The following is a 17272-nucleotide window of genomic DNA, read 5'->3' on the forward strand; positions in this document are numbered from 1 at the left end:
GCAGTTAAGAGCAACTGTGGTTTAACAAGTGAGAATGAAGTTTTGCATCTTTGCAGTTGAATTTGAAAAGCAAGATCTGGTCCTTGTTTGATAGGAACCACCTATCCCTCACTCATCTATGTAAGCAGGAAAACACCAATTTCATATTTAGTGTTTCAAGTACTTGGTCTTTTTTTTAAAAGATTGTACCTGTTGATATACTTCATTATTCCGATTTATCAATATAAATGGTTTTAAACAATTAAATATTTGTACCTACTTATTCAGACTAAATGGTTTTGTCATCAGAAATCAAGGCAAAGTGTGTTAATGCAAGTAGCCAAGGTCTGGATTACTGACAGCTCCATTTTCTACATGATCAAGCTCTGGGCAAGCTTTTATCACATAATAAGCATGAAGTAGCCTAACTTACTTGCAATGAGAGGTAAACTACCCAGCAGGAGATTTTCTCCCTCCCTATAGCATTGTCACAGTTTGATTAAAAAGTTACATGCTTAAAAACAAAAGTGAAAGCAAAACTGAATTCTTGTAGGTTCATTTTATTGTTTTATGGAGTTTTAAAGTAATCTGACTTCTCAGAAAGTCCCAAATGGAACCTTTTCCTTACTGTAAATAGCATTTCCTTGGGGAAACAGGTTAAATTCCTAACATTTTAAACTTGCATCTTCAATTTTTCTGGGTGTAACTTTATCTGGTAATAGGAATGTTGAATATGAGTGCCACAGAAGTGAGATGACAGAGCAGTGAGGTTGTATGTTTAGTTCAGTGAACTTTAACCTTCATCTTTACTTTAAACACAGGTAATAATAACTGTAGGCTATTTGCTCTTCTGCTTTATACCTTTGACAAGGTATATTTCATTTTTAATTTAGTACCTTCCATTTGCTATTTAGTCTTTTACTATATCAGCAGAAGATTTTTGTTCAACTCGGGCTCAAAATCTATTAACAGTTTTTTCATGGTGGCACATCCCATTTCATGTGGCAAAAGTGGAAGTAAAAGCAATAGTCATCCTAATGAAAGACATTTAAAAAATGCACCAAACAAGACTACAATTTGTATTTCTGTCATATCTGATACCTGTGCACAGTGTCAGCTTGTAATGAATCTTTCTAGTAGTAGCATCTTGGGATTCTTAAGTCAAGATTAAACAAGGTACTGCCTTGTGAGAGCAGAGAAATCCATTACTTATTTGAGGTATGCTTATGTTTTAACATACTAAGAAAACCTGTTCAGAAGGCTATTATTAGGAATAATTACTGTGGATAGCTGCATTAAGGTCAAAATGGCAATTTGCATAAACTTAAACACAGGGAGTTGTAAAAGTGAAAGCTTTCATCACTTCTGTCTAACATCAGAGAAGGCAATGATATGAAGCCAATTATTTAGAAATTGAGTAGAATTGGAATGATAGCAAAATGTTTTCTAGGTACTGCTTAAATAACAGGGAAGCTTAATATTAAATTTATGTTAAAAAAAAAAGTGCCCCAAACTGGAAACAACAGGCTTTGAGGGATTCACTTCCAGAAAGGTTAAGGGAATTTAGTTAGTTAGGTTTCCTGAACGCTGCCTTGAAATACATAAAACAGTCACTTAATTGCCACTTGTCTGCAATTTTAGTAATTTATTATGCTCTGTTCTTTAAGGAGGAATCAAGATTTCTCGTAAACACTTTGAAGAAGCTTTTAGGAAAGTGAAGTCTTCAGTATCCAAAAAGGTAAGATAATATTCGAGTATGTAAAGCTCATTACTCCCTTGGGAAGGACACTCTTGTGATGCTGGAGACTGGTGGGAATGGTTAAGGTTGCAGCATACTTAGATGTATTTCAAACTGACAGTACCTGTTTCTGCATTAACAAACCTGATGTTTGTGTTAAGGTCAGGAATTAAAGCCTCCCTTTTCAGCTGTAGATGATGCACTGCATGTAGGTGGCTTACCAAGATACCAAGATTATCTTTTAGTGTGGTGCCTTGGACTTCACTGACATTCCCAGATTGATTATTAACCTGGCCCTAAGCTCTTATGGCTGCTGAATTTTCAGTTAGAAGTCAAGGCCTTTAGAGTGCACCACATCCTGCCACAATCTTTCCTTCCCCACGACAATGACACACAAAGATTCTCAGCCTTTTCTGTTGGTGTGCAAGAGATGTAAATTTGACATGGGACATGAAACACACTTGATTATCTTAGTTACTTTTTATCGCTCTTTTCATTATTTGGATTTGTCAAGGAAGTCTGTTGTAAACGTTTCCTTATGTCCCGTTCCTTTTAATGACTGAAAGGAAAGCTGTTCAATCACCTTAATTACTGTAATTTTGAAGTTAATAGTTAATGTATAGGACTTGCTATTATTGCAGAGCTTGTATATAGGTCTCCATGTGTTGCCAAGAGTGTACTGCAGCCAGAATACAGCAATGTATTCACTTTGAATGCTAGCCAGAGAGAAGTTAGCTAACTATTTCCTTTTATTATTATTGTATTTTGATGGTCAGTGACCTTTCATAAAATTTAAAAGTGATCTGTGGCTCCAAGAACCTTTAAAGATGATGTTGGTTGTTGTTTTCCCTTTGCTAATCACTAAGCAAACAGCCACAAAAATGTAAAACATCTCCTCTAACATAGGACAGGAGTAATAACTGTGAAGTATTAGAACATATTTCTTCTGGTTAACCAAAAATGTTATTCTGCATCTCAAAGGCAGCTTAAATATCGCATGTCTGAGAGTCCTATATTTCAATTATATTCATCTGAAGACTTTTCAGTTAGGTATTTTGAAATATCTATTGCACTACAAGATACTTATCTCCCGTTTCCAGAGTCTACTTCCTATCTGCTAGACAAATTCAGTCTGACAAAAACTCTACAGCCCTTGCTATGAATACTGGAAAATCTAAAAAAAAAAGGCTAAAAAAGCTACATCTTACTGATCTAGTGCATTTACCTCTTCTACCCCATACACATCTGTATTTGGTTTAATTGGTTGACTCAAGATAAACAAAAAAAAAATCCTTAAAGCTGTGGACAGACATCACGTTCTGAAGCCAGTTATTTCAGTGGAAGTATTCTATTCCTCAAAAGTGTCATTTTGAGTGACCAGTGCAAAGGGTTAAGGAACAGTTAAGTTAGATTAGCAAAAGATGATGCCTGCTCATTGTGCAGAACTAGAGGGGGGAGGAAAGTGTCAATTCAGCAGCTCCCTGGTGAAGAGGGCAGTACCTTCTCAGTGAAGCTGCCATCTAACCCAGCATGGCAACATAAAGAGTAAGAACTCTGCCCAAGGCCTCTGTGAACTACACACCATTGGTGACTCTCCCTGGAGACCCTCATTAATGAGCCAGGGTAGTAGGGGTTTGCCTTATTTAGGTTTTTGTCTGTAAATGTTTTAAAATGCAGCTAGTAGCTCATAGAGCTGGTTTGTTTCACTTGCTTGAATAATACACAAAGTCACTTTTAAATATTGTGTAAGCTTTTTACCACTGTCTGAGGTATTTTTTTCTATTCTCTTGGCACTGTTAGGATCAAATCATGTATGAAGAACTGCATCAGTCACTGTGCAGGTGATACATTTGGACAATTCCCAAAAGAGACTCATTCTACACTGGCGAAGAGTTCTGCAGTTCCTGTGCCTGTTTTCAAGAGACAGGTTGGAAAGAAGCTGTACTAAATCCATCTCTCAACTTTTTATACTGCATCTGAAAAGAAGGTCATCACAACCTACTGCTCTAAAGCATCCTTAATTTAACTGTCTCCAGAATAAAAGATACAATACATGCTTCCTGCTTATAACCATTTCTATTTTCAAAATGAATGCTTTTAGTGCTAAAAAGCTAATACCATTCTGATACATTTGGTGCCCTGAATCTGAAATCTCTGAGGCACAAGCTAGCCCCTCCAAGTGTTTACACTGCTCAAATAGCTGTTTTCAACCACCAGAGAAAAGTGCTGTGTTTTCTAGAACGAGGACACAGAGAAGCACTGGGAGGACAGAGCTGTGAAAGTAGGCTGGGAAAGTGCTGCAGTGGATGTTACTGCACACATTTTCTGAGTACAGTGACACATAATTGTGCCAGCCCAGGTTCTCAGAGCTGCTAACAGCTTCCTTCCACCTTACCAAAATAAACTGCCCACAGATTGCAAGCTGGGAGGGTTACCTAGGAGAGAGTAAAGTTTGGAAACTGGCAAAGTGCTATTATAATATGATTCAACCTAGAAAACATTTGAATTAAGAGGTAGTTGACAAGCTGGTTCTTAATTATTTTTCTTAAACAGATAAATTTGCAACAACAAAAACTTTTTTACAGTGTTTCAGTATCCTCCGGAGAAATAAAAATGTTACTGTTTTAAAAAGCAAGCCAAGAGCTTTTTTTTTTTTTTTAATACAAGAAATTCCATATTAGAAGGAAGGTCATAACTTCCTAACTTTCAGTGTCAGCAAATCAGACAGTATCCAAGTTAAAACACTGAAAAGTGCCAGATTATGAAACCTACAATCCTTCAGGGAAGAACCCCAACAAAATAGTTTTTGTAAGCAACATATAATCTGTAAGCATCCTCCCCTACTTACTTAAACAAGAGGGAGATCATTTCATCTCCTACTTGAATTCATTTAAACAAATACTCTGAACAACCAGATCTAACTTTAGGACTGACCTTGACAGAGAACAGTACCTTACATCTTAAATTCTTCTCAGAATTGTCAGCTAACAAGAAATCTCCTGCACCTTTTTACCCAAAGGTACATGTTGAAGGCTATCACATGTAACTTATCACCACAGACTTGCATTTTAAAAACACTGACACCCATGGGAGCTTGTTCTTACCACTGGGATTTTTGCTCAACATAGTATGACATTCCCTCCCTCTCCTAGGGAAGCTGGAGCCTCAGTGACTCAAATTCCGACTCATAAGACTAACAAATTAAGTCCCTGTATATAAAGCAGATGATGATGATGTGCCTGCTTTTAATTGCAAATCAGGCTTGAAGCTTCAGCTATGATTCCCAGAAATCCAAGGTGAAGGATCATCATTTTCAATCAATACCATGTTGGAAGGAAACCTCAATGATCATCTCGTTCAACCTTTCTTGGCAAAAAGCAGTCTAGACACAATGGCCCAGCACCCTGTCCAGCTGAATCCTACAAGTGTGTGACACTGGGGAGATTCTTCACAATGAGTACAATCAGCCAGTGGAATCGTTTTCCTCATTCCCAGTGGGAAGCACCCCAGGAGTAACTTGCACTCCTTACCCCTCCTCTTTTCCACATCACCCTTATAAAAGGGAGTCTCCATCTTCTTTGTAACCACCCCTGGAACACAGTGATAAATTCTCTCCCTAAGCTTTATTTTCTCAAGGCTGCACAAACACATTTCTCTCAGTCTTTGCTCATAATACTACAACAGTATAATAATAATAATAATGATACACTCAATTCACTTGAGTGGCTGAGTGAACCAATGAAAAGTTATTTCTCCTTTATGGATATACAGAGAAGATTCCTGTTACTGTCCTTGAGGATAGCTGCAGCTGATGAGCTTAGGCAGGAGTGGAATCCTCAAGCCCTGGCATATCCACCTAAGAATTTTCCTTTCCTTTTATGATGGCATTATTTCTGTGTATGTATGGAGCAAGAAACCAAAGAAGGACGTGCCAGGCAAGATAAGGGAGGAAATGCTATCAAGTAGTACTAACAGCACTACAGTCTTGTCAAGAGTGCCAACACAAAACGTTTATTATTCAAGGTGTCTCATGATCATTCTTCTTAACAGGTGATAAGGGAAGAGGAAGTGGGGTGCAGGAGGGTTTGAATGCACAAGAAAATCTGAAGTGAAAGTGAAAGGCAGAAAAAGCCAAATCAGTCAAGTGTCCATATCCTGCTTGCTTACCTTGTCTGGGCTCTGTGTGCAGCAGGCAAGGGTAGGCAGCTGAACTCCATTTGCCTGCTCACACCCAAGTGTTGCACCCACACTGCTCCTTGTGGGAAATTCTGCTCAGGCTATAGTATATATCACTAAAAAAACAATGATCCTTTGTATGGAGGAGATCCTTTGTACACAGAAAATGGGAACTGCTTTAAGGAATGAGCCTTTTCATGCAATAGAGACAAATATTTTGTTCTGCATATGCAGCTACCACCCCTCCTAACAGACATGCCTCGAGGTTTTGCCTCCAGTCATCTTGTTTCTGTTGTGACAAGATCAAGAAATTGTTCATCATGCCATTCTCCTCTCTCTTTTCCTGAGGCTAGCAACATATCTAAACCACAGGAATGATCCTGTCCCAGAGCATAGCAGAGGCATGGATAGGGGGCAGAGGCAGTGCACTGTGTGGGGGACTGTTGAAAGAAGAAAAACACTGTCTTCAGTCATGGCTCAATAGGAAACTTTTTCCACATCTTTGTCCTGACTAAAGTCATATATCCCACTTCAGGCTTGATTGTGAAATAGATTTGCTAGAGAAGAGATAATTGTGTGGAGTTGCAGGTTGCTGTGCTAAAGGCAGATCCACATGATCCAGACACACCTCTTTATCAGATTGTTTTCCTAGGACCTTGCAGAAGCAAATGTTGGCAGCCCCAGAAGTGGTTCCTGTGCCTTGCAATGTGCAAACTAAACAGCAGAACTTGCTTTGCTGTCTTTTGAGACTTCCACATTACAGAGGAATAGTTTCCACAAGCTGTGCCAGACTCCTTACACAAGGTTGCTGCTTCAAAGTCACTTTCCTCCTCTCAGTCCAACAGGATGGCAGCCTGCAGTCTGTAGCACTGATGGTATCAGCTGTTGAACCTCATCATGGAATAAGGAATGAACAGCTTTAAGCTCTACTGGGGCATGCCACTCCATCCAATAGAAGAAAGAAATGTCAGGGAGGCAGAGGTGACCTCACCATCTGACAGTGTCTACTTACCACCATCAACAGATCCATGTCTCAACACCTGGAGACCTTTGTCTTATGTGCTCACCAGCTCATTTAATGACTTCACCAGAGGAGTTCTGAGACACACAACTGGAAATCTGAACTGTTTAAACTGACCTCTGGTTCCAGGGAGGAAGTCCTGCCCTGGCTCTGACAGCAGGGAGCTCTGCAACCAGACAGATGCGCCCATTTAGCACGTTAATGTTGGGAAGGAGTCAGGTTCAACAGCAAATCAGGAATGCCAGAGGCAAGAGTTGTTCTGAAAGAGAAGCATACCCACGCCTGTCCTGTGGGAAAACTAATGCCTAGTACAATCAGATTCCAGGATACATTACTTATTCCACTTAAGCAGCTTCAGATAATTGGGGGCAGGGAGTGTTAAAAGCCATGCAAGGAAGTTTATTCTGAAAACTGCAAGTTACTCTAAAAGGCCTGAAGGGGATTCAGAGCTCTGCACAATTTAACTGCAGCTAAAATACTTGGGTGACAGTTAAAACTCCTGACTGATTTCACATAAGATGTTTTCCAAACTGACAAACTGAAAGGAACAAACCCTAACAAACGTGTGGAAACACCAAAGTTAACTCATTCCATCTGAATAGATTCAGAAAAAACAACTGGGTTAACTGTCAGGGTTCTTGATGCTCTTTAGCTTCAAATTTGCTCTCCACAAGCTCCCTCCAACTTTCAGATAAAATGTTTCAAAAATTATACTAACCCATTTCTGCCAGATATGTTTTAATTGTATTAATGAAAACTATTTAATTCCTTAAAACAATAACTAGATGGTGCATATGTATTTTTTTAAAAAAATGTTAGCGTTTCATATTTCTATGTCATGCCTTTGGAGTAAACACCATGCTTTCTCCAGTCACACTTACATTCACTGTTCATTTAGAATATATCAAACAAGTCAAGTAGGGCCAACTGGTCCTAATTACTTTTACCAGTGGTTCAGAAATGCTTCTAACTGTTTTTTAGGGATGAAACTATGCTGGTTACCTTTCAAATAGCTGCTTTTGGCAGTTCTTACTATTGAAGTTAGCTGTTACAGTTTTTTTATGTTTTATACAGGAGTTATATGCCTAAAAAGGGTCACTACCAATGCTTGCAAGAATAAGACCATTGTTAAGATCCAAACTTAAGTCTCACTGGCTCAGATTAACCTAATACAGCAAATTGTTCTCCAATAAGTAGCCAGTACCAGATATTTCAGAAAGACTATGGCAAGCACAGATATCTCCTTCAGAATTCCCCACTATTCAATACCTCTTGAAGTGAAAATAACATATTTATAATTTGAGTTGGCAGGGAAAATCATAATCAGACCACCTTAAAGCAATGCTTGCAATTTTAAACAAGAAAGATGGCAACTTCAGTCCTGTTTATAAGCAGGAATTCCATGAAATGGGTAACTAAGACTAACTATAAAATTTTTACTCTGAAATCTGGTTATCTTAAATATTCATATAGGATAACTGAATTTCTTAACTATCGCTCTTAGCCATAAAACTTTGTAGGCACTTTCCATCCTTCATCCAGCTATGATAAATCATTAACACCAAAGACAATTTAAGAAACAAAGGGTGAAAGTTATTAACTAAGTGGCTTAAAAAGAAACTGGTTTGCAACTTCTTAAGCCTGTACAAGTATTTCAAGCAAAGTCCATTTTCCTCTGAGTAGGGAGGAAAGGCAGTGATTCTTTACAGGTCATCTATATCACCACTCAATAGAATGGATCTCAAATCTGCGTTAGAAGTACCAAACTTCTCTAAAGCTTAAGTCCTTCAGCATAAGGGGACCAATCAAAAATTCACCTAGTATTACTTTAATCTTGGCTTTTTAATTACATGTAAAAATACTGGACAAAGTCTATTTTGGCATTACACTCTACCCTGAGCAACACACTGGCTACACCTGTCAGGTTTCTGGCATAATGAAGTAACTTTGTAGGTGGCTGGCAGACTTTCATACCACTTCTATTGCTTAGCCACAGATAAGGGCCCACACTTAAAACACCCATTAAAACAGCACCGCAGTCACGGACTGAGTTAAGAGGTACCAATACATTCATTTCAGGCACTCACCTTTTCAAAACAAGCAACAAACACCCCAAAATGCAGGAGTTGAAGGCATCTAAAATTAGGTTACAGCAGCTACAACTTCCACCTTCCATCTTTCAGATGAACACACCACAGAACAACCATTTGAGATTTAAGGGTGATTTGTAGCCAGTTTTGACTGCTTAAAGCCATCATCAATGCATTAAACGGTAGAAGGCAAATCTACTGTGCTGAGGTATGGAAAGGTTTTTCACTGTCCAGCAAGTCAACCTGTTGCCAATGAAAAATTTCCTAAGCAGGAAGTTTGATATCACCACCTCTCAGCACATTTTAATAGGTAAGAAAGACAAGTATTTATGGAGGGTACTGTGGGTTTAGGGGAAAAAAAGCCAAACAAGATTATTTAACAACCTTTCTGTGTACACAAATGACTAATGTGCCTAATAGGTAGTACTGACAGTGGTTGTAGCCAGACTTGTTTGCCAGAATAGTACCAGTTTTAATCCATTCAGTTTTCCATAAAAGCCAAATTTCCAAGTGAGTGTAAATATTTATATTTATATTTAAAACCATAGTAACATGTAATAATTTTTCTTTGAAGATCAGAAAACCCCCAGACTCTGTAAAAAGACTTTTCCAACATAAAACCCCACATTGGGTATATTAAGTTACCTAAATGCCACCTGCTTACACCACATGCCAACAGAAGCAGCTCAGGCAGTAGGTGGGACCCTTGGAGCTGGCAGTACCCTTAAATACCACACCTTTTTTTTTTTTTTTTTTTAACAAAGAAGTCACAAAAGCCATCTTGAAGATAGCAGTTTCATTCTGATAGATTGCTCCTCTAAGGTACTTTCAGTAGAAAAGGTAGACCTTTAAAGCAATGCTTCAAATGACACATTACATATTTAAACAAAAGCAGACTTAACATTTCTGTGCAAATTTAGTTCTTCCAACCATCAGTTCCGAAACATTTTCAACAGAATGTTTAAGTTAACAAATCACGTTAGTTTAGAATTAGCAGGTAAGTACAGCATTTTAAAACTAGTCATCTAAATAGCATGTTGAGGGCAGTATACTACATTGAGAACTTTAAAACTGTTATGAGTCAGACAGACATTTTATATAGATGTAATACCTACCAAAGTAAATTCTGTTTAACAAAGTTTTTGTTTAAACAAAGTGGTTTTGCATTATGCACGTAACACTGATCCTTAGGCAAATAGAGACACATTAAACCAACAAATCTGAGGACTGTGAGGAATGTTATAGCTTGTAAGAGTCTGCTACTAAATCCTTAAGGATGCATTGCTGTGTTGCTGCACATCTTAACTCAGGACACAGGTGAACAGCTTTAGCAGGAGACCTTTATACCAGCCACTTTAAAGCAAGCAGACATTTCAAAGTTTTTTGGTTGCCAGAAGTTTAATCTTGCTTCACTTCACCCTTTAATTGCCTTTTCATGCGTGAATATGGGCTGATTGTGTCATCCATCACGAAGTCATACAGTACTTTTATCCAAGAGTTATATTGGGGCAGGTTGTCATAGTATTCAGCTGCTATTTTCTTCACCTGAAGGAGAGATATGAGGTTTATTTACTAGTTATATTAACATCAGTTGTGACAACTTTACAGTCCTCCATGTGTAACCTAGTGATGTGTAACAGCACTGGAAGTTTCATTCCAGAAGTTAGCTCCTACAGGAAAGGCCACTCATGGCACAATGTGAACGTTCCTTGAAGGAAAAAGCAATTCCCTAGTTGCTAAATAAATCTCATATGAAGCTTTTGGAGCTGGCAGGAACAAACTCTGCTAACACTCCAATGTCCCTTCATTGTGCTACCTACAGGATGATGGAGCTCACAAAAGCAAGTGGTTTGGTTGCTACTGAAAGTGACTCCGTTCAGTGCTGACTCATAGATATAAAAGTAGCAGTAAAAAGGATGTTCTAAGTTCTAGGAAGAGATGTTTAACCCAGCTATTTTTACATGTCGTTTCGAATCTCCATACTCAGAAAAAAAAAAAAGCATTTTATTTCTGAGGAACATTTTGTTTCTGAAGACAAACTTCAAAGAATGAATATAAACTGCTTCCAAAGACTCTCCTCTCAGTTGCATATGTTGACTAGACCACTATTTAAACTGAGAGCAGCAGGTTCAGTTAGGTGTCTTTACTGCTATTTAGGACCAACCACTTTAAGGCTTAAAAACATGAACAGAACAAAAAGGATTTTTCACAAAATTCCATAGCTTTAGTCAGAAGAATAATATCAATCTGTAAAAGCAACAAACAAACCCAAAATAGTTAAATGCTTGGTTTGAAGGCAAAGCTTGTTTTGACCCATCATCACACCTATAGAATAGTGCACCTAGGCAGTGTACTTTTACTCAACAGTAAGAATTCTCAGCTCACCAGTGCTGAGGAATCGAGTGTTCAGTACTTGGGGATCTTTAGCACACAGCACAGCAGAATCCAGTCCAATTAAATTAACTGCACTGTTCCAAAAGAAGGCTTTGGTTTCTTATCAGAGCTGTGGATTACGAGTCCTGTAGCAGAACTGGGTATTTACCCCTAGGACTAAATACTTGAAAAAATTCATGCCCAGCTTATACCTAAAGTACTGTGCAAGAAGTGAAATGCTGGTTCACAGCACAGAGCCAGGTATCAAAGGAGAGTTAAAGCAACTTTTGCTGTATTTGAAAGATTAAATCTATGAATAAGAGCAGTCATCTCTCTGTAGAAAAAAAAAAACAGAAAAACCCACACAAAGCCTCAACAAACCAACTGCATTATCTACCTGCTCTGCTAGAAGTGCTGGCAGTTACTTCAGCTGCACTGCCACCACTGACCACAGAAATACCAATCAAGTTTAGACTTCACCAGAGGGACGATCTTACAGGGTCTCACTACTGCCACGTGCAATAACAAAGCTGTAAGACCAACACCACAGCTGCTGTCAAACTGCAAATTTTGTGTCTGATGAAAAACCGGAATTTTAGATGTAACCCTGAAGTCTGTGTTCCCCTGCTCCAGTTGGGAAACACAGATACAGTGAGAAGGAAGCTCCTGCCTGTAAGAAACAAAGACTGAAGTGAGGAGAAACTTCAGCTCTGCTACTCATGCAGGCATGACAGGCCTAAGTCCTGGTTTGGAACTCTTAATTCTGCCAATGTACAGCTGATATTTATTTAGGGTTCAAAGGCTCTTGCTACAGAAAACTGAAGTGCTCCAGAATAGAAAAGTTATTAAACATCTGTAAACAGTACAACAAACATTAACAGTACCTCAAACCCTCTCTTTTCCCCTACCAGAGAATGTCCCTGCTAGAAGAGACTGAAGAAAAGCACACATTACAATACTGTCCTTAACATTTCAAAGGCAGAGATAACAAATCTCCAGAGTTATCTGCAACCTCTTAACTAGTTTTTTGCATACTTACAAACAAGAATTCAGAAGACAGGTTGTAATTACAGAAAGCTGAAGTTAGTGCAAAGCTTAAGACATGCGTTCCCTCCCCTCTCCTTTTATGGAAGAGGCTTGAGCCGCAGCATATAGGGAGCTAGTTCAGGATACCACTAAAATGATAAATAATTACCTCCTTTATCACTCAACTTATATTGTGGGGTTTTTGTTTGTTTGTTTTTAAGCCCCCAACCTATTCTTCTGTCAGGGCTCTACCTTATTTTCATGTTAAAGTAGGCCTTAATTTAAGAAAAAGTAATAATCTTGGAAGGAAACTTACCAGTGGAAGGCTCTTGCCAGGAATATTGGGGAAGTCATGATGTTCATTGTGATAACCAACATTAAAAGTGAGCAAATTAAGTGGCCCATAGTAGGAATAGGTCTCATGTCCTTTTAAAAACATGTAATGTTCAGCTATGAAATGTCCTGAAATTGGGTGCAACCCAAGACCAAGTACTGAACCAGCAAGCATGTAAAAAATTGATTTGACGCCCCATAAATAATATATCGTGACATCAAAGGCGAGCTGAGCCAACAAATTGATTATTTCAAGTCGAGTGATGGGTTTAGGATTGATGCAGAGTGGTCTAATGGCATAGAAAAAAGGCTGAAGAACAATCCATATGAACTTTCTAAAACGGGTGCAGAAAAACCAGCCTTCAAAGTTGGTAGGAATGTCCACATCGATGCCGTCACCACCTAAGTAACGATGATGATCCATGTGGTATCTCTTGAAGGATATGGAGTAGGGGAGACCAAGAGGGAGGTTGGCAAATATTCCAAACCATCGATTCCACATGGCTTTGCTGTTGCCAAAGGCACTATTGTGAGAGATCTCATGAATAGCCAGAGTCATGGAGTGGCTAATACAGCTTCCAAAAACGTAAGCCCAAAAGACCACCCATTTCCAATCCAAGTCTTTAACCAGATAGAATGCAGTCAACTGTGCCAGAACCATCAGCACAACCACCCAGATCAGGTTGTAGTCTGGCTTCATCAGTGCTTTTATCTCTGGATGTTTAGCTAGATGGGAAAAAAATTAAATGAAAAAGAAGATATTTCAAAGCTCTCCTCACAACTAGCCCAATTAGATTACAGTTTTTTCTTCCCTTTGTCCCAATTAAGAGTTGTCTGCAAAGGTAATGAAAACGCATGACCTTACGACTTGTGACATTTACTGCTACAATGAATCATCTGAAATCGAGTCATTTTAGCACTTTCACGTTGCTCAGCAACTAGACACGTACATGGCAAGCACCACTACCACCTCCAGCCTCCTCCGGAAGGAAACGGCTCTGAGCCGTCGACCCACCCGTAATTCACCGGGGCTCAGGGAAGCTCAGCCCCGCTTCCAGCGCTGCACTCGCCGCCGTTATCCGCCGCCCCTGGGCGCGGGTGCCGCGGTGACCTCCGCGCGCCGCCGCCCCAGACACCGCCTCACCGCCCGTTCGGCTGGCGGGGAGCGGCCCGGGGCCGCCGGGGAACCCGGCCTTCTATTCCGCCGCTCGGGATGGCAGCCCGGGCCGCCGCCGCCGCCCCGAGCTTCGGGCTCGGCCCCCGCAGGCGACCGCCTGCCCTCCTCCTTCCCCCTTCTCCTTCCTTTCCCCTCCCCCGCCAGCGCCGCCAAGGCGGCGGCTCCCGCCTCCACGTACGCGGGCCCGGCCGCCTCCGGCCGCCCCGCCGGGAGGCTCCAGGGGGCCCCGCCGCCCCCCGGCAAGGGCGGCCATCTTGTGGGGTGCCCGTGTGCCTCCCCCCCGCTCCGCCACGCGGCCGGCGGCAAGAAGCAGCGACACCGCGGCTCCTCACCCAGGATTTCCTTGCGGCGGTCGGCGTGGGGCTGGTCCGTGTAGACCCACTCGAAATCCTCTCTAGCCACAGTATTCCCCATGGCGGTAGCACAACGCCCACTATCCACCCGCTGCGCGGAGTCCACGGCGCCGCACTTTATAGCGCCGCGAAGGCGGCTCGGGGCCACGCCCCCCCGCCACGCCCTCGCCGCCCATTGGCTGCCGCCGGCCGGGCGCGCTCCCGCAGCGGCGGCGCCCCCTGCCGGCGGGGCGGGGCGGGGCGGGCCCTGAGGGGCTGAGGGAGCGGAGGAGCCCTCGGAGCAGAGGAGCCCTCGGAGCGGGGGCTCCTGTGAGCTGCTGTCCTGGTTTGACCCCGTGCTTACAGACCCCTGCCTAAAGGTACTGAACTGCAACTCCAAACGCCTGTACCAAAGCCTCCATTTCCTTCCTTTTTTATGGTAAGGTATTTTAAGAACTGTGACAAACTCCTCTGTAAGAACTAACGTCCATTTAATCTGTTACTGCATGTGTTTGTTATAAAACACTGACTGCCGGCAGTTCAGTGAGCAAGATTACCCTATGCAGAAGTTGAACCACTACTTGCTTAGAATTTTAGCTGTCCACTCATAATAATCTAAACCAGTAGATCAAAAATCCACTCAAATAAATCAGCAGTAGTGATAAAAACAATGGAGGGTATTATCACAAAGTGAATTATACCTTATCTCTCCATGTAGTATCATCACTTAAAATTTATTAGTAATAGTGGGTACAAAAGGCTTATGCCTACAAGCTGCTGGAAGTCCCACGTGCAACAGGGCTATTGGAGGGGAAATTCAATCTCTACTTGGAAATGTTTGCAATCTAGAGTAGTGGACAAAGCACAGGATCCATAAAACACAGCACCTCTGTGAATAGTTTGGTTTGTGTGCATTTTGATTTGTGCATATTAGGGTGGGATTTAGAAATGAAAAATGCAGCAAGGAGGTGAGACATGGAAAAGGTTATGCTCAGCCTTCCCCTCCTTAGTCACAGAATCCGGATTGTGCGGACTGTGAGGACTGGTGCAGCATAAGAGGCTACGCAGATGTGTAGATTTCATCAAGGTACCGTGACCTTGCAAGGTTTACTTTCTGGTCAGTGACCATTTCACAATAAACCAGGAAGCTTTGGGGTTGCCAGTGCAGCAGCTGACTGCAGAATTGCCAGGGCCGCAAGTGTTTCGCTCAGCTGCGCTCCAAACACCACACGTAACGTTTCTGACAGCGTTCCCTTCTGGGTGTAGTTCAAATATTAGCACTGCTATCCATCATTGTGCTAAAGACCTCCTCCTCCATGGGAAGGATCCTGCCAAAAGAAGGAGTGTGTCAGCTGGTGACAGAAGCATTGGAGGAGTGACAGCACATCAGGAGTTCAGTACACAGAGGCAGGTTTACAGCACTGCAAACGTACATAGGTTTGTAAATGGTCACGAATTTCAGTAGGGCAATTAAACAGAAGATCCCAGGTTTATAAACTAAACATTCCAGAGCAGTTAAACAAGCTTTAAACAACTGAAAAATATATATTAAATAGGAGAGCTTTGGACAACATAATTGCCCAAGTGTACTGGAGGGCAAAATGTCTCTCCTATTTAATCACCGAGTTTAATCACTGGTTTAGGCAGACCGTGTAACAAATCCAGATTCATTAGGTCTTCAGCAAGCCAACAGTTTTTGTATCTGACATTTTCCATTGCAGACAGCGAGATCCAGTACCTAGTGTGTCTTCAGCCGGCACAAAGCTTGAACAAAAATCCTGGAATGTTCACTTACATGTAAACCAAAGCCAGGAGTGCATCCTTGTCTAACAGGGAAGGTGAGATCCAGGTAGGACAACCATAAAAGTGGAGAGCTGGCCCAGACACAGTGCAAACTAGCACAGAAATGCGACTGGAGACTAACAGAATAGTTCACAACTAGCAGACATGTTGTAGAATAGTCCAAACTGAATCTACTTATTCATGAAGTAACAATCTATCACTGTAATTTGCTAGGTACCCTCTTAAAACTGTCAGAACACCAAGAAACCAGGAAATCCTCTCCTGTGCTGAGGCACATCCAACTATATCCTACGTCATCCTGTTTTCGAGAGGCTCTTGGCGTTGAAAATTCCTTTGGCAATCTTAGTGCTCCCCACAATTCACTGTTAGAAGATTGAGTAAGAGCAACTAAGTTTTTGTTCAATTCTGTCTTACCTTTTACATTAAGAAGTTACACAGAGGCATCTTTTGTAGCATTAATGAATTCAGTGATTAACGTGCAATGCTGAGCAAGTATCAGGAACTGAAGAAGTTCCAATTGTTTCCATCTGTTCTTTAATCTGTGAAATTTATCTTGCAGTCTTTCTTCCTTCAGTGCTTCCACCTATTACATCCATTAGTTCAGGTTTGGAGGGTCCTTACATACTGTAGTTACATAGAAGCTGTTCAATTTGGGAAGCAAGACCTGGTTGCAAACAGCTTTTCCCTCAAGATAAGTACCACTATAGTATCTTTTGATCTCGTTTTCACCATATTCACTAGGTATACAAATTTGTAAAAAAATCCCCAACCTTGCTATGAAATAAAAAGCTGTTTCCAAGCAAGCTGCTGTTTTTAGAAAAGCAGTAAAGCTGGCCTCAGTAGTTTTAAGTTATTTTAAGAAACTAAATGTAAGACACTTGAAATTGCTTTCTCTGTCAGCTCTGACCTTTTTTTCAATTTCAGCCCTTGACACAAGTACTAAAACTGAATAGTGGCTGCAAATAAATCAATTTTTTACGTAACTTTGTGAACTACATCTCAGTCTCACTGGTTTAAGGCTCTCCCTTGAACAGATGATACAATCACTAATCACTACCAACACTGCTTTGAGGCTGATACACCAACTTACATAAATGTACAGACATTTAGAGTGAAAAGAGATTTAGTTTTACTTCAGGTGATTCATCAGCTTGTTCATATATTGCAAAATGCATCCTTTTCATTTAACAAGGGACAATTTGGGTGTCAGAAATCAATGTTCCA

At 40.9% G+C, this 17272-nt stretch overlaps 2 protein-coding genes across 3 annotated transcripts in view; one reads left to right on the plus strand and one right to left on the minus strand.

Moving 5' to 3' along the window:
- NVL (nuclear VCP like) overlaps positions 1-6350 on the plus strand; it is a 41371-nt gene extending 35021 nt beyond the window's left edge. For both annotated transcript variants that reach the window (XM_032103395.1, XM_032103396.1), the window contains 2 exons: positions 1647-1717; positions 3518-6350. In XM_032103395.1, coding sequence (XP_031959286.1) covers positions 1647-1717; positions 3518-3562 — 116 coding nt within the window. In that variant the 3' untranslated portion in view covers positions 3563-6350. The remainder of the gene's footprint in view (positions 1-1646; positions 1718-3517) is intronic.
- A 2615-nt stretch (positions 6351-8965) lies between these two features.
- Positions 8966-14416, minus strand: DEGS1 (delta 4-desaturase, sphingolipid 1). Its single transcript, XM_032103399.1, has 3 exons — positions 14246-14416; positions 12720-13462; positions 8966-10549 (listed from the first exon to the last, which is right to left on the minus strand). Exons 1-3 carry the CDS (start codon positions 14325-14327, stop codon positions 10403-10405), a joined length of 972 nt encoding a protein of 323 aa, XP_031959290.1. The 5' UTR covers positions 14328-14416; the 3' UTR covers positions 8966-10402.
- Between the last annotated feature and the right edge of the window lie 2856 nt (positions 14417-17272).

Source organism: Corvus moneduloides, chromosome 3 (assembly GCF_009650955.1).
Source record: "Corvus moneduloides isolate bCorMon1 chromosome 3, bCorMon1.pri, whole genome shotgun sequence".
NCBI lineage: Eukaryota > Metazoa > Chordata > Aves > Passeriformes > Corvidae > Corvus > Corvus moneduloides.

Excerpts from the sequence above, each read along its gene's own strand:
- DEGS1 (XM_032103399.1), bottom strand. The coding sequence starts at position 14,327 with ATGGGGAATACTGTGGCTAGAGAGGATTTCGAGTGGGTCTACACGGAC. Across the intron at positions 13,463-14,245 it reads CCGCCGCAAGGAAATCCTGG|CTAAACATCCAGAGATAAAA; the intron begins GTGAGGAGCCGC and ends TTTCCCATCTAG. Across the intron at positions 10,550-12,719 it reads CTGGCAAGAGCCTTCCACTG|GTGAAGAAAATAGCAGCTGA; the intron begins GTAAGTTTCCTT and ends TCTCTCCTTCAG.